Below are 22,901 nucleotides of genomic sequence, written 5' to 3' on the forward strand. Positions count from 1 at the left end.
ACTCCGTGCAGTTCCCAGAAGCAGCGGCATGTCTCCCCTCCCCCTCCTATATATAGGGGCAGCCAGGGGCTCTGCACGCTGCCCCCGCCCCTAGCTCCCATTGGCCGAGAACCAATTTGTTATATTGACACCCCCCCACCTCCCATGTAGACAGTGGTTTGTTGGTGGGAGAGCTTCTCTCACTGACATAGCTACCGCCTCTTGAGGAGGTGGATTAACTGTGCCAACAGGAGAGTTCTCTCCTGTCGTCTTAGCGCTTCTTTAGTGTTACAGCAGCACAACTGCATCCGTGCAGCTGCCCTGATGCAGCATTTTAAGTGTAGATTTGCCCCAATTTAAGTGCAGAGTTGAGATTAGAACACAGGAATCCTGAGTTTGTCAAAGTACGTATAGTATTAAACTCCAACTCCCAGTTGCTTGATTCAAACACCAGCTCTCTTGGCTACAGCAAATGTACAGCCGTCCTCCTAGGTAAGCAGCTTTTCTTGCGGCCACAGCCTCCTGGGCTGTGATATGGGGTAGGGCGTGCAAAGCAGCAGCCCCTCCCCTTCCCTATTGTTCCTGGATGCACCGCCTTGGTGTTGGCTGCTGGGGCTGCAAGCAAGGGTTGGGCCCTGTCCCCGCTCTGGAGACAGCTGGGGCCCAGTGCTGGAGGAGCAGGCAGCCGGTGAGTTCCCCACCTTCCCAGAGGAGGTTGCGCTCAGGCTTTGGGATTTACCTCTGGGGTGGCAGGTTCCAGCCGCAGGGCTTCAGGCTCTGGCTGCACGACAGTGGGCCCCGGGCTCTGGTTGCGCAGCTTTGGGCTCCATCCCCATCCCCCAGTCATGGAGCTTCAGGCTCTGGCCCCCCACTGTCTCCTTCAGTTGTCCCTCCCAAGCCGCATCGCCCCTGGCTCCTGCTGCCTATCCCAGCCCCCCCATCCAGGTCTTAATTTGTCCCCAGGCTTGCCAGGACTGAGTAAGTCTGCTGTGAAAACTGATACTAACAAACATACAAGTATCACTTTTCACAGCAGACTTACTAGCTAGCAATCAATAAATTACTACGATTTGGATGTGTAAATATGCATTTTTATTTGTTTTTTCTAAAGTTAATTAAGTATTTTAGGACAAAGTGTGAGTGGCCACCAGCAAGAGTTGGTGGCCGCACTCTGAGGCCACCAAAAAATTTGTCCTGAGAACCTGTGTTCTAAAGAGATCTAACTTGTTGTCTTGCAGGGGGGAGAAGAGACATGGGGGGAAGCTTACAGGATATGGTGGCTGGACAGTGTTTATACTAAATGAACCTCCTGGCTTTTTAGCAGGGTTTGCCATTGAAACAATACCTGTGCCAACATGTATGATGAGTTTTACTTGAATTTTCCTAAGATATGTGTATGATTCTGGTTTTCTTAGTCTATGTTGTTTATATGAGTTTGTTTATAGCAGCAACATTTGAATTGCTTTTTTAAAATTTACACTAATGTAGAACTATAGCAAATGAGAAAATAATATTAAAGAACTGTAGCTACCAGAATTTTTAGCTGTCATTTGGCATACCACAGAACAATGCAGTCCATTTTGGGAGTGGAGTATCAAATACCTTGCCAGAATTTGAGTATTTAAAAAAACAAAAGTCACTTAACTCACACAGATATTCTGAAAACTTACAAGTCCAATTGGTCATAATCAGCCCTGATTTGTATAGTATAATGTTTGAAATATAAAAAATCCTGTTGATCCCTAGACTAAGAGATCATTCTTGATTTTTGTCTGACTGTATGCTTTACCTCTTACTCTGCCTTTAATTTTATTTAGGAGATGGCTGTACGAGCTCTGAAGCAGACAGGCAGCAGAAGCATTGAAGCAGCTTTGGAGTACATTAGTAAGATGGGCTATCTGGATCCTAGAAATGAACAGATAGTACGTGTGATTAAACAGACCTCGCCAGGTAAGCATCATTTCCTTTAAATTATACCCCTCTTTCTTGCAATATTTTTATTTTTTAAAGTGGATGTGTTGCTGGTGAAAAGAGCTGAATTGACAGTAGTGGGCAGGAGTTTTCTGTTCACAGGAACAGCATCACCAGCTTCTCCACTCAGTGCTGCCAGTGCGCCTCAACCCTGTTCTATGTAGTCCACTTTAAAGAGAAAGAGGGCAAGGCCCTGCATGCGCCACAGCAAACTGGACATACTTTCTGTGGCAAGGTCCCTAGATTCAACAAGAGTCTGATCTCACAGACTGGAAATGCCCAGCAACTTGTGGCCTTCAATTCTATTGAATCCATGAAGGGACCGTTAGATCATCTGCTCAGACCTCCTGTATATCACAGGCCATTAACTTTCATGCCCCTGTACTGAGCACAGTAACTTGTTTGACTAAATTATAACTTGTGTTTGGCTAAAGCATATCTTCCAGAAAGGCTTCCAGTCTTAATTTGAAGACATCAAGAGATATAGAATAACCTCTGTCAGTAGTTTATTCCAGTGATTAATCACTCTCACTGTTAAAAATCTACGCCTAATTTACGGAGGTAAAATCACCTCCTACTCCTAGGCCTAGGCCTACTCTACTCAACAGAGTTTTGCTGGCATAGCTATGTTGGCTAGCAGTGTGAAAAAAATCACCCCTGCAGCAGGCACGTAGTTATGTTGGCAAACCCTGGTGGAGCAACACCTGTGCCACCAGAAGAGTGCTTTGGTAGGCATAGCTAATGTCATTCAGGGAGGTAGGGTAGCTATGCCAGCAGAACTCCTGTGGGCTTACACTACATTTCCACTAGCGGGCTCTGCCAGCATAGCTATACCAGCAAAGACTCTGTAGTGTCCACAAGGCTACTCACTCCTGTTTACATTTCCAAGGACTGCATTAGCCCTTTTTGCCACAGCATCGCATTGGGAGCTCATTTTGAGTTGCTTCTCCACTATGATCCCTACATTCTTTTCAGAACCCCTGCTTTCCAGGACACAGTCCCCCGTTTTGCGGGTATGGCCTGCGTTCCTTGTTCCTAGATGTATAACGCTGCAGATGGCTTTATTAAAGTGCATTTTATTTGAATGGGCCCAACTACCGAGAAATCCATTTCCTCTCTGCTGGAGCTGGTTGGGAATTTTTTTGACAAAATATTTTTTTGTTGGAAGATTCCAATTCATTGAAACAAACTTTTTTGCAGGAATGTGCTAGTTTCAACAAAACTTTCATTGGGAGGATTTCTCAGGTCCGGGATGGAATTTCTGATCAAAGAGAGAGAGACCCACCCACCCCAGAGTAACCAATAGCCCGGTAGAAAATGAATAGCCATCCTCCAAGTCATTGGTTCTCAACCAGGGGTACGTGTAGCCCTGGGGGTACACAGAGGTCTTCCAGGGAGTATATCAACTGAGCTAGATAGTTGTCTAGTTTTATAACAGGCTACATAAAAAGCACTAGCAAAGTCAGTACAAACTAACATTTCATACAGACAAAATGAAAAGTAAGCAATTGTTCAGTAATTGTGTGGCTGTGACACTTTTGTATTTTTATGTTCGATTTTTGTAAGCAAGTAGTTTTTAAGTGAGGTGAAATTTGGAGGTACGCAAGACAAATCTGACTCCCGACGGGTACAGGAGTCTGGAAAGATTGAGAACCACTCATTTAAGTAGCTTGACCTATGGGATCGGATAGCATTGTCATTACCAGGATGGGGGAAGAGAAGTGGGATGGGCTTAACAGCAACCTTGGGATGGCCACTCCTCTGGCCAGAGGTGGGTTTTTATATGTTACACGTAACTGGTAACGTTCAAAGGTCTTGTCTGTATTGGAAAACTTGTACCTAACTAATTAACAAAATCAACTTAAAATCAGTTTAGTTACAGTGGCACAACCCCCGAATATAGATGCACTTAAACTGATTTAGCTTAATGCAGTAACTTCCCTCACTATCTCTCCCCGCTCCAGATCCCAATAAGGGCACTCTGCTGGTCCAGGGTCTGTGCTGGGGAGGGAGTTAAGACTGGGCAAGTCTAATGAGGCGTGGCTGGGAAGAGGGAAAGCCAGAGGAAGGAAAAGGCCCATGGAGGTTACTTGGAAAAGCTGGGGACAAAGCCATTTCTCCTGTTGGGGGTGACAGAGTACAGTCCCTGGTAGCCACTATGAGGGAGTGGGGTAAGGAGGAGCTGCTTGTGTGGTGACATATGGCTCTGGGTTCTGCCATGTGTGGGGATGGGCCCTGCTGCCTTTTCTACAAATCCTGCACTTTCAGTGGGACAGTGTAGGGGAGTGAGGGGGAAGTAGGGTACTTGCCAAGATTTCATAGCCCAGGTCCCCTTCCAGGTGTTTTGTATGGGAGATGATAATCTGGCAAACAGAAAGGTAATTGCCAGGGTTCCTCTCTCCTTTTTGGACTTGCGTGTAAGGCATGTGTAGACAGGGCCTCGGATAAGCATTAGGAAGAATTTAAAATAATATTGACAGAATTATTTAATAACCATGTTTTGCCTTATGTATAGGGTGGGTTTTTTTCTTTCAAATATATTAAAATCCTTATCCCCTGAATGCACATATTCCCTTTGGTAGGTCAGTTCACATTTTTGAAACCCAGTTCTTGCAATCTTTCCTGCCTAAAGGTTCTAGTTATCCATCTGTTTTTCATTTTCTTTTGCTTTTACTTCCTGATCACATCGTGGTCTCATTTAAACAGAATGCCAGACTATGGAGATTTCAGGATCATATCACTACTGCAACTATTTAAAGCCCTTTTCTTTTAAGTTCTGTTTAAGCCTTCACTTCATTATCCTCAAAAAAGCCAAACTCAGGTGGCTTGTGATTGGCGTGTGTCTGTTTGACATGCCAGAAAAACATTTTGATTTGTTTGGTATTAGAGTACTTATGCTAGGTTGTGTAGGCCTCCTGCAATTGATTAGATGGCATACAAGCTTTGCTGGAAGCGTTTAGATTCCGGGTGTGAGCGTTTAAACCCTTGCTTCAGAGATTTCCAGTTACGGTCTATGGCATGTACGTTTTCAAATCCTTTTCCTTTCTTTATCTGGTTTAACTTTTTTAATATTAAAATTGATAGCACATTTTTAGCATTCAACTGAGAGCCAAATGGAGCCTATCTGACATCAGCTCTGGATGAGACTGAAAGAATCAGTGTTCTCTATGGCCATAGTTAGTGGACACTACAAAATACACTAAGACGTAAACCCTTCCAGATGAAAGATATGCAGCCTCAAATTTTGCCTTGCTAGATAGGAAGATGTGGGCAAAAATCATTTCTGGTGAGTCATATACCTTCACAGACCCAAACACTTCTCAGTCTGATCTGATTCATTGTCCTAGGTAATGTAAATTACATCTCTGTACCAGCAAGTCCCCATGTACAACTCCAAAGGAGGACAGTAATGTTCACATTGTTGCTTTTCTTCAGGGTTCCTGATGGGGAAGCAGCTTCAGTTTGCAGCCAATGCTCCCTGTGTGCCATGCCAGCAGAGATGCTGAGTGGATATATTGCGTTAATGCCTCCGCAAGCCACATCCCCTTCCAAACCAGTGCCAATAACTCTTCTGGCTGTGCTGCCCCAGCATGATCCCACTTCTACATGGGAGATTTCTGCTTCCACATCCATATGTATCCCTGTGGACCTTCTCCAAGGGATAATTGTTTACTCCTGGGGGAATTCTGTGCCACTGCGCATGTGCAGAATTTTATGTCCCCCGCAGATTTTTTTGCTTCTCTTCAGAGAAATGACTTTCTGACAGGAAAGCCAAAAGAGCGGTCATGCAAACCTCCCCAGCAGTATGTTTCGGGTGCCCAGGGCAGCCAGCAGAGAGGTAGATTACTGTGGGGCAGGGGATGGGACTGGGGAAGACCCAGTTGGTGGCTCCTACCCTGCGCCAGGCTCAGCAGCTAGTTCCAGATGGGCTGGGGAGGACCGGACTTCCTCGTCCCCTGCACAGCATCCAGGGCCATGTCAAACCCACCCCCAGATTTCTCCCTTGGCTGTAGGAAGTTCTGCAAACTCTGCCCTCCCGTCCTGCACCCATCGCTCCTCAGCTTCAGGGGGAGAGATCACTGTACAGGAGGCTGCTCTCCCATCCGCCCAACCCCCGTGCATCCAGACCCCCTCATACCCAGACCCTCCCACCGAGCCTCCCACCCAGAACCCACCCTGACGAGTCCCACTCCCTCTACACCTGGACCAGCCCGATGAGCCACCCACACCTGGATCCCCACCCTACTGAGCCCCAACCAGCTGCACCTGGATACCCACCCCACTGAGCCCCACTCCTCCAGCATCTGGAACCCCCTGCTGAGCCCCCCCCGACCCCCTGCCGAGCTCTATCCTCCGCACACCAAGACTAATGAGCCCCAATCACCTTCACCTGGACCCCCTGCAGATTCCCATTACCGTTGCACACAGAACCCCCCAACAAGCCCCTATGCATCCAGATCCTCCCTGCACCCACATTAACCCACACCTGGATCCCTCCACACTCAGCCCCTCCACACTTCAATCCTGCCTTGCTGAGCCTGCCTGTCCACACCTGGTGCACCTGTCACAGAGGGGCAGGGCCCTGGGGTGTTTCTGGGGCAGGTCCTATCCCTGCACTGTGTCAGGGTTGAGTGCAGCCTCATCGCTGAGTCTGTGTCCCGGGGTGGAGGGTGGGGAGGCTGCAGGGTGATCTCCCACCTCTGTGCAGCCAGTGGCCTGGGCTCCCAAATGCCATGCCAGAGCCTCCACATTTATTTGACAAATAAAATTTGCAGAATTTTTATTTTTTTGGCGCAGAATGCTCTCAGGAGTAATAACTGGCACTGACATAAACCACAGTAAATCCTTGATGAATTTGGCCCTGCATTTTATCACCAAAAAATAATAAAAAAAAAAAATAAATAACCAACCCAGCTGCATGCAATAGGAGACTTAATTTTATAAAATAATGAAATGTTGGCCAGTTTTATTAGGTAGTGCACTGTTTTGAGTGTAAGCGCTGTGGGGTAGGGGCTGCTTCTTCATATGTGTTGTATGCATGTCGATGTACATCTATAAACACACATTTGTGTGTGTTGCACTTAGCACACTTTGGACCATGTTGTAATACAGATAAGTAATGGTAGTAATGTTTGATGTTCTGTAGCCTGTTAGTATTCTCTTTTCCCATTGGTGCAGCAGCCCTAGACAGCAGCATTTCAAGTTCTCCAGACCTCAGCTCTGCTGCTCCCAGCTCTTTGTGATTCATGGCTCTGATACTGTTTCAGCTTTTAAATCCAAGCTGATGATATCATAACTAAAATATTTGAGCTTCTATTTTCATGATTTGGTAAAACTACTGGTGATTCATGTAGTGAAAAGTCCTATAGAATTGCAGTTGATTATTAATAATAATACTTAGTACTTCAAATGGTCAGAGAGCTTAATCTAGTTTGGTTTGATTTTGGTAACACAGATGCAATATAAAAATATTTGTTTGTGTATAGATGAATGGATTATGTAATATAATTTGTTCAGATGAATTGTTTCCTAACATTCTTTTGTCTTTTTATAAAGGAAAGGGTATTGTGCCAAATAACGTAGCCCGCAGGCCAAGCTTTGAAGGATCAAATGAGTCTTTTCCGTCCTATCATCAGATCAGTAATACAGCCTATGAAGGGACAAGCTTTGGAACAGAAGGTGCAAATATGCTTAGTGACGTTCCCAGGACATACATGGACTATTTACTCTCTGCTTCTCAGTCTGCAGCCATGAATGCTGCAGTACAAAGACCTTCGGGAGTAGCCTCTCACAGCACACCTGGGAGCCATCAACAAAAAACATATTCTGCAAATATGGACTCTCCTGTGATTAATTATCCAGTGACTAATCACAATAGCCAAGCTTTACAGCTGCAGGCCACTCATGGCTCAAACAGCCCACATTACAGCAGGCAGCATATGATGGTGCAGGGGGAACCTATGGGGTATGGTGTTCAGCGAAGTCCATCTTTCCAAAATAAAATGCAGCAGGAGGGAGGATATGCAAATCTTCCAAATAAAGGGACTGTTCAAAATAACTCTGGTCATGCATTTCAGCAGGCACCAGCCAGTCTGTATATACATACTCATCACAAACAAACAAGCCCTTCCCCTCACCAGATGCATGTGATAGCCAGAGGTCCAGCATTTGCTAATGACTTTTCAGACAGCCCACCACAGAATCTAATAGCTCCATCTAGAAATAGCTTGAACATGGACCTGTATGACATGAATAATCCTCAAGTTCAGCAGTGGCAAACGGCAGCACCATCACACCGTGATTCTTTACAAAACCCAGGAATAGAAACATCCCCACGGCAACATGTATCCTTCAGACCAGATGCCTCAGTGCCAAGCAGAACTAACTCCTTTAACAACCACCAGCAGCAGCAAGTGCCGGTATCTATAAGACAGGTTCCTCCAGGAAAACCTGATCCTTCAATTACATCTCCAAATACCATCACAGCAGTCACATCTGCTCATATTCTCCAACCAGTGAAGAGCATGAGAGTGATGAGACCTGAGCCTCAAACAGCTGTGGGGCCTTCCCACCCTGGCTGGCTACCTGCACAAGCCCCACCTGTGGACAGCCTAGAGATCATTGAACAGCACCCACTTCCTGTTGGAGGAGCTAATGCCTACCAACTAGATGTTGATTACAGTAATCAAGAGCCCAGGTGTCCTCCACCACCATATCCTAAGCATCTGTTACTTCCTGGTAGCTCTGAGCAATTTGATATAAACTGTTTGTGCATGGGTGTAGAACAGACCCTCCGGGGAGTCCCCAATTCAACGTGCAATAAAGCTGAGGAAAATAGTGAAAGAAATGACAAAAGCAGCAAAAATGCTAAAGTTGAAAAAACAAGCAAGGATAAAAAGCAGATCCAGACATCTCCTGTGCCAGTGCGAAAAAATGGTAAAGATGAGGAAAAAAGAGAATCCCGAATTAAGAGTTACTCACCATTTGCCTTCAAGTTCTACATGGAACAACATGTGGAGAATGTCCTAAAGACCTACCAGCAAAAAATCAACAGAAGGTTACAGCTGGAGCAAGAAATGGCCAAAGTAATTGTTTTTCTTTTATTTTAGTACAAATGAATCATGATCAGATTGGTATAGGAGTAACATTAATCAACTGAAAAGAATAAAGTAAAACCAAGGTGTCTAAAGTTAGGATCCCATGGGAGCTACAGGTGCCCAGCACCTCTTAAGTCCAGTTCACTTTTATTTAGGAGCCTATTTTAGGAACCAATGGGGTGTGTGTGTGTGTGTGTGTATATATATGTATATGTGTATGTGTATATATATATATATATATATATATATATATATATATATAAACTGTTGAAGTGTTCCTCCCCTCCCTACACACACATGCATACACACACTCTCCTTGCATTAAGGAACAGATGAACTGCTCACTTAAACTTTTAAAAAATAAATCACTTTCAGGAAGAAATCAAGCATGAAATATTTCTGCCAAGTGGAACTTTTGAAAATTTCAGCAACTGAAAACTGGAGATGAGACTAGAAACTGATACACACCCCAAGCTATGGTCTGATATGTCTAGTATCTTTTTATATTTAGTTTTAAAAATTCTAAGTGTGGCCTTTTTTAATAGATTACAAGACTGGGGCATTATTAATTAAGTACTCAGCTTCCATTGAAGTCAATTGCATCAGGTGCTAATATTGCACTGGGAAATCTCAACATTGCAGCCAGGAGTTAAACAAACAATACCTCTAAAATCTCTGTGAAAGATTAGAATTTTAGTGACTACATTAATGGTGTAGGATTCTCATTGCAAACTGCAATTAATGTTGCATTGTTTGGGTTTTAGTGTACAGTGTCCTGCCACAGATCTGTTCAGAAAATGGCCCCTAAGGAACCAGGTTGCGTTAGTTTCTCTTTTTTTCAATCTCTCATGTCTCCCCTCACTTTGTTATTGAAAAGGAGTTTGCATCAAAACAAAAACCAAACACACCACCAGCCAACCCAACTTCACCAACTGCCCATTAATACAGTGATGTACTGTGACATTCTCCATCCTGAATATCAAAAGTTTTCCCCCTAGATTGAACCACCAGCAGTGCGCAGACTCCCAGGAATCTCTAAAACTGCAAGAATCATTTCACATGAAAATAGTAGATGCTGCCTTTGTATTTCACATACGTATGTACCTCTGCTCACTTTTAAAAATGTTATTACTAGGGGTTTTTTTGGCTTGAATCTGGCAATTCATCCTACCTGTCCTGCAGGTTTCCCTTAATCTCCCCTTCTCTTCTTTTTATTTATTTGTAGATTTCACTTTTATATAGACTCCACATCAAAGCTTTGTGAGCCTTTGACATATGTTTTAAAAGCACCAGGGCACGCAAGATGCAAAATAAATATCAACCAAAGCGGCAGCAACACCCTTTCCTCCCACTCTATGGCGCACTTGACCTCCAGTCCTCTGAACACTACAGCTTAGCGCCCCCACATTGCACTTTCCCATCAGACAGAAATCCCACTCTCAGTTGGCTCAGCTTTCAGCCAATGCCTGATTAAACAGATGGGTTTTGCAGAGTGCCCAGAAAGCCAATGAATTCTGGACCTTGGGGGCAGAGCATTCCAAAAGAAAGGGACCTTTATAGAGAATGCTGTGCCAGCAGCTCTCTCCCTTATATAACAAAGGTGATCAGCAGAGGCCCTTGAGCTTGAGTCATCTGTGGCAACGTGGCATAGGGAGAAAGGTAGTCTCTTCAGCAGGCAGGTCCCAGCCCATTTAGAATCCTAGGTCGGAATCAACACCTTAAACTCCCCCCAGAAACTAACAGAAATCCATTGCAGATAACAGAGCACTGATAACATATACTACCACCGAGAAGCACCACTTAATAAATGGACTGCTGCATCTTGCACCAGCTTAAGTTTCTGGATAGATTTAAGGTGTAATTCCATGTGGCGTGTACAGTAGTAATACAGTCTCACGATGACAAAGGCATGGATCACAGTAGCAAGGTCCATGCCTGAAAGGAACAATCACAATTTCCTGGTCAGACTTGTCTTGTTAAAATAAACTCCTCCTGTCAGTCGCTCTGGAGACACTGGATTCAGTGCAGTGATCAAAGATTTACAGAAAATTGAGGTGATAGGCCAGGATGCAGTGAAATTGCAAGAGTTTCAAAAATATATCTACAGACAGAGCGCAAACAAATTCATGTGTGTCTCTTCGAGCTCATGGTTAATTTCTCCTAACCACATGCTTTCAAAATGCTAGTTTGATTAGTCTCTGGCTGTGAATGTAATTATACTGGCTGTTCTGATTTGTTTTTCTTATAAAGGCTGGCCTTTGTGAAGCAGAGCAGGAGCAAATGAGGAAAATTCTCTACCAAAAGGAGTCCAACTACAACAGACTGAAGAGGGCCAAAATGGATAAATCTATGTTTGTAAAAATCAAGACCCTAGGTATTGGTGCTTTTGGGGAAGTGTGCCTTGCCTGCAAAGTGGATACCCATGCCCTCTATGCCATGAAAACCCTGAGAAAGAAGGATGTACTGAATCGTAACCAGGTGGCTCACGTCAAAGCAGAAAGGGATATACTTGCTGAGGCAGACAATGAATGGGTGGTAAAACTCTATTACTCTTTTCAAGATAAAGAAAATTTGTACTTTGTGATGGACTACATCCCTGGTGGGGACATGATGAGTCTGCTGATACGGATGGAGGTCTTTCCAGAACATCTAGCTCGTTTTTATATTGCAGAGCTCACTTTGGCCATAGAGAGCGTACACAAAATGGGATTTATCCATAGAGATATCAAGCCTGACAACATTTTGATAGACCTTGATGGGCATATCAAACTGACTGATTTTGGGCTCTGTACTGGATTCAGATGGACTCACAATTCAAAGTACTATCAGAAAGGTAGCGTTCTTATGTGTACTATTTGTGATGCGTGTTGTATTATTTCACCTTGAAATAAATAGTGGTCTCTCTGCAAATGTGCTAGCTTAGAGTATACTGAACATTTTATACATGATAAAGGTGAAGAGGCCTAAGCCAGTGGCTTGGTGTCTCTCAGGCTAAATTTGCTGTATTTAAGGATATGTCTACTCAGCAAAAAAACAACAAACCAGTCCCATGGCAGCAAGTTTCGGAACCCTGATGTTCAGGCTCGGGCTCACACTACGGTGCTAAAAATAGCCATGTAGTCCTTCAGGCTCAGACTCTGGAGCCTGGGGAGTGGGTGGGCTTCACAGTCTAAGCTCCAGCCCAAGCCTGCGTGTCTAAACTACTGTTTTTAGTGCCGCAGCGCAAGCCCTGCAACCTCAAATCTGTAGATCAGGATTCTGAGACTTGCTGCCACAGTTATTTTGTTTTGCCGTGAGAAGACATACCCTTGGTGGTTCAGTCCTTTGCTTTCAACTACTGCTAGTTTAAGTCCCCATCAGTAGCTTAAACTGCTGCGATAGCAATAAACATCCAGTTCTCGCTGGCTTCAGGGGGGGATCCCTACTGGTGGCAAAAGGAACTAACCATAAATTAAATTCATTTGATGTATTCCTGGCCCCAGTGATCATATTCATGCCATTGTTCAGGCACTGTTCATTCCTGACCAGTAGCCATAGGGCCATCTGTACAGACATCCCAAACTTATTACACCCCTCTGGTCTTTACTTGGAGATGTGTTTCTGAAAGGTTTAGTAAGGGACTGAGAAATGGGGCTCATTATGGAAAATTAGCCAAAAATGGAGAATTTTCAGATTAAACCTATTCTTCTTTGCTCGTGAGAGAGGGGAAAATACTGGATGGCCCAATGAGCCATTTAGTAATCTGTTTTTCTCGCTAGTTGACAATTGTTTTATAAATAGTTCTATTAAAATAAACATTTTCTTTATTTCCTCCTTTTTCTGTTTGAAAGGGAGCCATAGCAGACAAGACAGCATGGAGCCCAGTGATCTTTGGGATGATGTGTCCAACTGTAGATGTGGCGATAGGTTGAAAACCTTGGAGCAAAGAGCCAAAAAGCAGCATCAGAGATGTTTAGCCCACTCATTAGTTGGGACCCCCAATTACATAGCTCCTGAAGTACTGCTTCGCAAAGGTAGATGAGCTCTATTTTGTTTTCTTTCTGTTAAATGAATGCTGATTTTTTTTTTTTTTTTTTAAAGTAAATATAATTTTGGGGACCGGTGTCAGTTTGACAGCCTGGATGTTAAGTCAACTGTTTGCCCAGTGCAAATTTCTTCATGCACCATACCAATGTGCCTCAGTACTATTCACCTTGAGGGTTGAGATGGCACTTCTGCCTCCATGGCCATTCAGTTCTTGGCTTTTCTGCTGAGGCAGCTAATAAAGGTGTCAGCAATGATATTGTTTTACTGTGAGACAGATAACCAAGCTGGGCACTAGGAATGGGACTGAAAGCACTAGCTAATTCACGTAGGGCAATGAGCAGCCAATGGAGGTTATCTACTGACTAATTCAGACTGTGGCATGGAAATTATAATGTCCTGGGGATATCTCTTCCTGGCCAGGATTTTGGGCAGCCAAAGAAGAAGAACCTTTAATGTTTTACACTGAACATCAGGTCAGGGCTTGGGGACTTTAGCTAATGCTTTGTGGATGCCCATGCAGTGCTGACATGAGCTCTAAATTGTATAGTTATGAACTGAGATTTTCAAGTTCACTGGAGGCCTGATCGTTTGTCCACTGGAGTCCATGGGCGCCTTTCCATTAGCTTCAATAGACTTTACATCACGCACTAGAGGATTTAGCCACACAAACTTCCAATAAAATCAATGACTAACTCCTCTAGTTGGCTTTAAAATCTCAAACTTGTACCTTACTGTGTAGTCTCAGGAAATGACTGGTTTAAATTGCTCCTGTTTGCATGGAATCCAGTAAAAGATTGTGTCCTTTCACCTATCCCCTGAGCCCTGCTGTGTGTGTCCCTGAGCTGTATTTTAAAATTCAGCATCACTTCTATATAATCTTGGTAGTAGATCAGTCATCAAGTGTTTTATTTTCCTCTGAGGAACAGTATGTGCTCCATGGCAGAATAGGGCCAGAACGATGCATGACAAAGTCCTTGCTCTGTCTAGTTATGTGCTCCCTGTCAGCTGTCAGTCACCAGTGTCGTGCTTAAAAATATGGAGCATGATCTCTAGCTGCCAGGATTAGGATTTCTCTGCTTTCAGGAGTAGAATTTGGGTCAGCCAGCAGAAGGCACACAGGAATATGGATTTTGAGTAACTTAATTTTAGGTCACAAATCACACAACTGAGAATGAAAAGGTGTGAGAGAAGATAAAAACGTAGGCTGTGTTTTTCAATATTATTTAAATTGGAAGAGGAAACAACGTCTGTACTCAAATTCTTATTGGTCGCGGGATACTGTCTTTTGCCTGCTTTTCAGGATACACTCAGCTCTGTGACTGGTGGAGCGTTGGGGTGATTCTCTTTGAGATGTTAGTGGGGCAGCCTCCCTTTCTGGCCTCCACTCCCACAGAAACCCAACTAAAGGTAGGTTAAAGCAGAATTCCAAATAGATCTTATTTTTATTTATCTGCTCATCTGTATCTGAGCACATCAGATGTTCATGTATCCTTGTCCTATTGCTGTGGGATAGGGAAGTGTTATCCCCATTGTACAGAGAGGGCAAAGACCGATTAAAGGCCTGACTTTCAAAGATGTTGAGCAATCACAAATCTCCTCCAAGTCAATGGCAGCTTAAAAAAAAAAATCAGGCCGTAACTGACACGTGGAGCTGGGAATGAAACCCCTGTATACCACTCCAGTGCCTTAACCACAAGTTCATCCTTCCAGCCTCCCAGAGGCTGAATATCCCATTTTAGCAACTCCTTTCTAAAATGCTTAAATTTTCCCTGCTTTAAAATGGGGTGGGGGAAGGAGGAGGATTCCTCTCTCTTGATGGGACAGGTCCTAATTCAAATATTTACTTTCCTTGACATTGTGACTGCACAACTCTTAGGTGAATGCTGTCTGGATTTTTATTCAGCAACCTGGTAATCTGTATGGGAACATTGTTTTCAAGTACTACACCTAAAGAGAAGCACCTTCTCTTAAATTGTTCACCATGGATTTTGCTATTGAAAATCATATGTTAATTATAACATCACAGTTTGCAATTTCAATATTCCAAAGTTGAGCAGTGGTTGCAATTCTTTTTATTAGAAGGGGGTATCTCTCCCTCCGTCTCTTTAAAGGCAAATTGCAAAATTAAATGAATGTTGAATTTAGCCTAGAAATGTCTGTGCTGCGTATCCATTCAAACTTGGCTGTGGGGGCATTTAGCTAGGAATAAATTCGAACTGACACTGTTTAAATTTCTTTTTTCTCCTGTCTGTAATGCAGTGGTATTTCCTTGTTCACTAAATACATCCCAGAAGACACAGTTCTATGACTGCAGTGATACCATAGATTGCACGTGTTGTTTCTGGCTCACTGAAATATTCCCAGAATACAATCTCACAGAGTGGGAAGAGGGGCAGAACAGGAATAACCATTTTTAAAAACAAGTTAAATTTACACTTTCTCCTCTTTTTCTGCTTAGAATGCCCTCTAAATCTGGCCTGTGAGAAGTATTCAGCATATACATTTCAGAGCTAAAATCTGTTTTCCTTTTAGCTTTGCAGCTGTTCTCTAATATTTGTATAGGAAACGGGATCAAATCTTTATTGTTGTTTTCATGTCCATCCCTCACAATTTTTCCTGTACTGCTCTCACTGAGCAGCATGTTTGCAAAGTCATCAGACCGCTGGATTCTTGCCTTTCAAAAGTAAAAATTGTGGGTGTGAGGTGACCTTTAGCTCAATCAGCATTGACAAATGAAGAGCCTTTGTTCAAAAGATTAAAAGATGATGTTGAATATCTTTCTCCTCTTCAGGTGATAAACTGGGAGAACACACTGCACATTCCCTTGCAGATCAAGCTAAGCCCTGAGGCAAGTGATCTTATCACAAAACTCTGCTGTGCTGCTGAGGAGAGACTTGGAAGAAGTGGAGCAGATGATATTAAGGCCCATCCTTTCTTTAACTCAATAGACTTCTCCACTGATATCCGCAGACAGACAGCTCCCTATGTTCCAAAGATCAGCCATCCAATGGACACCTCAAATTTTGACCCGGTTGAAGAAGAAAGTCCTTGGAATGACACTAGTGGGGACAGTACGAGGACATGGGACCCACTAGCCTCTTCAAACAGTAAACACACAGAGCATGCCTTTTATGAGTTTACTTTCCGAAGGTTTTTTGATGACAATGGATATCCATTTAGATACCCAAAGCCTTCTGGAATTGAATCTAGCCAGTCTGAGAAGTCTGATGCAGAAAACAAAGATGTGGTGGATCAGACTGGAGCCTGTCAACCTGTATATGTGTAAATTATTGTACTGAGTACTCCAGATAATCTTATTTACAAGTAGAAGAGGGCCTTTAGCTGACCATTTAGGACCTGATCTTGCAGTTCTTATTCAGGCGTATCTCCAGTTGAGGCCATTGTGAGTTGGGGAGTCAAAAGATTGCAGGACCAGGTCCTAAATGAGCATTCTAAGTTCAGGTCAGTTTCATTGTAAATAGCTATGTTGATAATTACACTTGAATTCCTGGTCTTTACCAAAATCTGCAAGGCCAGCAGCCTAGCCTTGCCAGGCCTATTTTTGTTTGAAGTCAACATCCCCTACTCCGATCAGCATTTACAGACTTACGCAATGTTATTTTTTAAATGAGTAAAGAGCACTTATTTTGTTTATAGCAGTTTTTTTTTCCTACTAAATTATAGGGATTAACTTTGACAAATCATGCTGCTGTTCTTCTTTTCTATGTTTTTTATTTTATCCATGGCACTTATTATTTCACATTTAGGAAAAATGCATAAAGCTGAAGAACATGTGATGAAAGGTCTCTGTGCAATAATGTTAAAAAACTAAAAGAAAAACTGCTCTCTAATTTTCTAAATTTACAGATGCCATTTTATTCACACCGTGATTTTTGTTTAATTTGTATTTTCCACATTTCAAAGTTGTGACATAATCTTAAAGCTGCTTTATTTTTTTCCGCTTGTTGGGGTGTAATAGAAAGTGTGAGTAAGTGACAATTTGGGTGTGATTTCAGTGTCTGGTGTGTGAAGAATGTTGCATGAGCAGTGTTTTTCTATATGAAATGGCCGTTTCTTGCCATTCACAGGCAGGTCCTGTGAATCCATTTTTACTGAGGGTCTAAAATTAGACCATTTTAAACCTGTGTTGATAATGTATTGTGTGGATGATTTTCTCTTTTATGATTGTATCCAATATTAATTTTGGACAAATTGCAAAGTTATAACTGATTAGTGATTTTTGTGGTCTTGATGTAAGAGGTCAATTATAGTAAACATGTATCATCTGCACACACATCTCCCTAAGAAGAGTAAATTGCAAACCATTATTTACAGTTTCCTTGTGGCAACAGTCTAAATCTAGCTCATTCATGTAGCACACAAAGCACAGTGATCAGTAGTTAAAACTTCACCATTTAACACTCACTATCCGTAACACATAGTATCCAGTCTACATTTTCAAATCTTAATGCCTAAAGCTAGGTGCCTAAATCCATATTTAGGGTTCTAAATAAAAATGGACTCACTTTATAGAAGGTGCTGGGCACCTACAACTCACATTGACATCAGTGGGATTTGGCGGTGCTCAGCACTTCTAAAAAATCAGGCCACTTATATTTTTGTTGTCTAACTAAGGATTTGGGAATCTAACTTTAGGCACTAAGGTTTGAAAAAGTTAGCATTGTTAGAAAGCTATTCTGTCCTGTTGTCTCTTCAATGGAAATATTGCTGTGATGGAACACAACAGTCCCTCATTCCTATCAAATGATAGGCACTTTGAAATATGAAATCTTAACTTTGTTAAAATATGTATTTTTCTTCTATATATAGATGTGAGAATTATTCAAAGTGATATTGGAATACTAAAGATAATTAAGCCATACATATTTACTTTTATTATATATAACTAAATAGATAAACAAAAAAAATCTTAATTCAGATTAGTGTAATAGTCCTATTTAAGTGATTGACATAATAACATTGAGGACAACACTCCTTCAGTGTGTCTTTGCTTTATTATTATTATTTTATTTTAAATCTGGAGCTTCAGAATTTTTCCATATATTACTCCACATATTATTCCTTAATGTTTTTAGCATATCCTATCCTATCCATTGTTTAGATATCTAAGCAACAACACATATAAATTAATCAGTTTGGACGAAACAAAAATGATTGTGTATTTGTTTACATTTGTATGAAAGGAGTGCTATGAGGTATGCAGTGCTTGTGTTGTGACAGTCCATGTAAGATTCAGTATTACTGCTTTTTTGTTTGTTTGTTATTTACATCTATCTGACATTCTTTCATGTGGTAGGTTCTTTCTCAGGAACTCAATTTAACTGTTATTTATTGATATATCATTGCCTTTGAAAGCTTCTACTGGCACAATTTATTATTAAAAAAATTGAATCAAAATCTAAACTGCATTGTGTGTTCTTGAAATGATCATTTCTGTGTGTTTGTGCTGTGAGGGCTAGTTTGTAGTGTTAGTGATGGAGTTGAGGCATAAAATTTAGATCCAAATCTCAGCTTTCTTCAAACTTGGATCCAACATTTGGTTTAGATCCTTCTATATACATTGGCCAGTTTATTTTCTACACTCACATCTAGTTTATTCTGTAGACTCTCAGCTGCTAGCTGATGAGTCCCCTGGCATGGGAGAGTCACTAGATAGCATAAAGCCACCAGGACCACATCTTTCATCTTTCTCCATCCTAAGTGTAGGGGGCAAAAGTTTAAGCATGGTGCCACTACACTAGGGTGAACCCCACTGGCATGGTGGTCCCTTGAGGTTGTAGTCAGTTGGCATTGTGTAGAGCAGCTCCAGGAAGGACACTGATGAGGAGGCCAATGGAAAACTGGCCCCTGGATTGGAAGCCACAAGTTGTTCTTTGCAGTCACCATTTTAGCTGCACACAGTGGATGCTGGACACAGTTGAGATAATTTGGTCCAAAGTCCTTTCATAGAATCATAGAATATCAGAGTTGGAAGGGACCTCAAGAGGTCATCTAGTCCAACCCCCTGCTCAAAGCAGGACCAATTCCCAGCTAAATCATCCCAGCCAGGGCTTTGTCAAGCCGGGCCTTAAAAACCTCCAAGGAAGGAGACTCCACCACCTCCCTAGGTAACGCATTCCAGTGTTTCACCACCCTCCTAGTGAAATAGTTTTTCCTGATATCCAACCTGGACCTCTCCCACTGCAACTTGAGACCATTGCTCCTTGTTCTGTCGTCTGCCACCACTGAGAACAGCCGAGCTCCATCCTCTTTGGAACCCCCCTTCAGGTAGTTGAAGGCTGCTATCAAATCCCCCCTCATTCTTCTCTTCTGGAGACTAAACAATCCCAGTTCCCTCAGCCTCTCCTCATAAGTCATGTGCTCCAGACCCCTAATCATTTTTGTTGCCCTCCGCTGGACTCTTTCCAATTTTTCCACATCCTTCTTGTAGTGTGGGGCCCAAAACTGGACACAGTATTCCAGATGAGGCCTCACCAATGTCGAATAAAGGGGAACGATCATGTCCCTCGATCTGCTGGCAATGCCCCTACTTATACAGCCCAAAATGCCGTTAGCCTTCTTGGCAACAAGAGCACACTGTTGACTCATATCCAGCTTCTCGTCCACTGTGACCCCTAGGTCCTTTTCTGCAGAACTACTACCTAGCCATTCGGTCCCTGGTCTGTAGCAGTGCATGGGATTCTTCCATCCTAAGTGCAGGACTCTGCACTTGTCCTTGTTGAACCTCATCAGGTTTTTTTCGGCCCAATCTTCTAATTTGTCTAGGTCCCTCTGTATCCGATCCCTACCCTCTAGTGTATCTACCACACCTCCTAGTTTAGTGTCATCTGCAAACTTGCTGAGAGTGCAGTCCACACCATCCTCCAGATCATTAATAAAGATATTAAACAAAACCGGCCCCAGGACCGACCCTTGGGGCACTCCGCTTGAAACCGGCTGCCAACTAGACATGGAGCCATTGATCACTACCCGTTGAGCCCGATGATCTAGCCAGCTTTCTATCCACCTTACAGTCCATTCATCCAGCCCATACTTCTTTAACTTGGCGGCAAGAATACTGTGGGAGACCGTATCAAAAGCTTTGCTAAAGTCAAGGAATAACACATCCACTGCTTTCCCCTCATCCACAGAGTCAGTTATCTCATCATAGAAGGCAATTAGGTTAGTCAGGCACGACTTCCCCTTCGTGAATCCATGCTGACTGTTCCTGATCACTTTCCTCTCCTCTAAATGTTTCATAATTGATTCCTTGAGGACCTGCTCCATGATTTTTCCAGGGACTGAGGTGAGGCTGACTGGCCTGTAGTTCCCCGGATCCTCCTCCTTCCCTTTTTTAAAGATGGGCACTACATTAGCCTTTTTCCAGTCATCTGGGACCTCCCCCGATCGCCATGAGTTTTCAAAAATAATGGCTAATGGCTCTGCAATCTCACCCGCCAACTCCTTTAGCACCCTCGGATGCAGCGCATCCGGCCCCATGGACTTGTGCACGTCCAGTTTTTCTAAATAGTCCCGAACCACTTCTTTCTCCACAGAGGGTTGGTCACCTTCTCCCCATGCTGTACTGCCCAGTGCAGCAGTCTGGGAGCTGACCTTGTTCGTGAAGACAGAGGCAAAAAAATCATTGAGTACATTAGCTTTTTCCACATCCTCGGTCACTAGGTTGCCTCCCTCATTCAGTAAGGGGCCCACACTTTCCTTGATTTTCTTCTTGTTGCTAACATACCTGAAGAAACCCTTCTTGTTATTCTTAACATCTCTTGCTAACTGCAACTCCAAGTGTGATTTGGCCTTCCTGATTTCATTCCTGCACGCCTGAGCAATATTTTTATACTCCTCCCTGGTCATTTGTCCAATCTTCCACTTCTTGTAAGCTTCTTTTTTGCGTTTAAGATCAGCAAGGATTTCGCTGTTTAGCCAAGCTGGTCGCCTGCCATATTTACTATTCTTTCTACACATCGGGATGGTTTGTTCCTGCAACCTCAATAAGGATTCTTTAAAATACAGCCAGCTCTCCTGGACCCCTTTGCCCTTCATGTTATTCTCCCAGGGGATCCTGCCCATCTGTTCCCTGAGGGAGTCAGTCTGCTTTTCTGAAGTCCAGGGTCCGTATTCTGCTGCTCTCCTTTCTTCCTTGTGTCAGGATCCTGAACTCTACCATCTCATGGTCACTGCCTCCCAGATTCCCATCCACTTTTGCTTCCCCTACTAGTTCTTCTCTGTTTGTGAGTAGCAGGTCAAGAAAAGCTTTGCCCCTAGTTGGTTCCTCCAGCACTTGCACCAGGAAATTGTCCCCTACACTATCCAAAAATTTCCTGGATTGCCTGTGCACCGCTGTATTGCTCTCCCAGCAGATATCAGGGTGATTAAAGTCTCCCATGAGAACCAGGGCCTGCGATCTAGCAACTTCTGCTAGTTGCCAGAAGAAAGCCTCGTCCACCTCATCCCCCTGGTCTGGTGGTCTATAGCAGACTCCAACCACGACATCACCCTTGTTGCTCACACTTCTCAACTTTATCCAGAGACTCTCAGGTTTTTCTGCAGTTTCATACCGGAGCTCTGAGCAGTCATAATCCTCTCTTACATACAACGCAACTCCCCCACCTTTTCTGCCCTGCCTGTCCTTCCTGAACAGTTTATATTCATCCATGACAGTACTCCAGTCATGTGAGTTATCCCACCAAGTCTCTGTTATTCCAATCACATCATAGTTCCCTGACTGTGCCAGGACTTCCAGTTCTCCCTGCTTGTTTCCTCTTTATTCGGGAGGAGGCAGCTGATGTCACTACCATGGCTCCCAGGATGAACACTTACCTTCTTTCAGAGTGTGCTGTTGATCTGGCCTCTCTAGTGTAGATGTCCTGGTTTGGGTCTGCAGAAACTATAGGAATGAAAGAATAAAAAATAGAAATTAAGGGACATGACTGAGGGAAAATTTTAGTAGTAACATATTTTGGATCTTTGATCTTCATTATCACCAGAATACCTGAAAGCCCCATCCTATTGTGACCCCTCCAGGCTATTACAATAGACTCATTCTAAAATACTGATGCTCCACTCTTAAAATTCTCTTCCTTGTTGTGTTGCTACATTACATTCATTCTTGCACACTGCTTTGGAATATGAACTCTTCAAAATGCATTGAATAGAAAAGAGAAGATTATAGGAACTGTGGTCAGACTTCTTCTCAAACCTTTGCCATCGCAATGTGTAGCAAATGTACCTCAGGTAATCCTTCAAATAAAGGACTATTTTTCATGAGCACCATGGAATACCTCTGTTTTGGAACTGTTTACAATTTTTCTTTCTCACCTCATGGCAATAACGCAGGGTACTTAAAACCAATCCCTGTTATTCCTACCATTGTGTACTGCTACTATAAATTAATGCAGCTTACATTGGTTCCTTTTGGCCTTATAATCTGTGTGATCATCTAATCTGATCTTCTGTATAACACAGGTCATAGGAGTTCCCTGAATTAATTCCTGTTTGAAATAGGGCAGTGGTTTTCAAACTTTTTTTCTGGGGACCCAGTTGAAGAAAATTGTTGTCCGTGACCCAACACAGCTGTGGATGAGGGGGTTGGGGTGTGGGAAGGGCTCATAGCTGGGGCAGAGGGTTGGGGTTTGGGGTTAAGGGCTGTGGGATGGCGCTGGGAATGAGGGGTTCAGGGTATGGGAGGTGGCTCTGGGTGGGAGTTGGGGTGCAGGAGGGGGTCAGGGCTCTGGGCTGGGGATGAGGGTTTTGGGAGATATCAACTAGGAATAAGGAGGTTATATTCCCCCCCCCCGCTAGAAGCTGGACCCA

The 22,901-nt window shown here is 43.3% G+C and overlaps 1 protein-coding gene across 4 annotated transcripts in view; it reads left to right on the forward strand.

Annotated features, from left to right (window-relative positions):
- LATS2 (large tumor suppressor kinase 2) overlaps positions 1 to 18,485 on the forward strand; it is a 114,100-nt gene extending 95,615 nt beyond the window's left edge. For all 4 annotated transcript variants that reach the window (XM_054015465.1, XM_054015462.1, XM_054015464.1 and 1 more), the window contains 6 exons: positions 1,797 to 1,929; positions 7,507 to 9,035; positions 11,298 to 11,880; positions 12,878 to 13,060; positions 14,374 to 14,480; positions 15,865 to 18,485. In XM_054015465.1, the coding sequence (XP_053871440.1) occupies positions 1,800 to 1,929; positions 7,507 to 9,035; positions 11,298 to 11,880; positions 12,878 to 13,060; positions 14,374 to 14,480; positions 15,865 to 16,359 (3,027 nt within the window). In that variant the 5' untranslated portion in view covers positions 1,797 to 1,799 and the 3' untranslated portion in view covers positions 16,360 to 18,485. The remainder of the gene's footprint in view (positions 1 to 1,796; positions 1,930 to 7,506; positions 9,036 to 11,297; positions 11,881 to 12,877; positions 13,061 to 14,373; positions 14,481 to 15,864) is intronic.
- Positions 18,486 to 22,901: the final 4,416 nt, after the last annotated feature.

This window comes from Malaclemys terrapin, chromosome 1 (genome assembly GCF_027887155.1).
Source record: "Malaclemys terrapin pileata isolate rMalTer1 chromosome 1, rMalTer1.hap1, whole genome shotgun sequence".
Classification (NCBI taxonomy): Eukaryota; Metazoa; Chordata; order Testudines; family Emydidae; genus Malaclemys; species Malaclemys terrapin.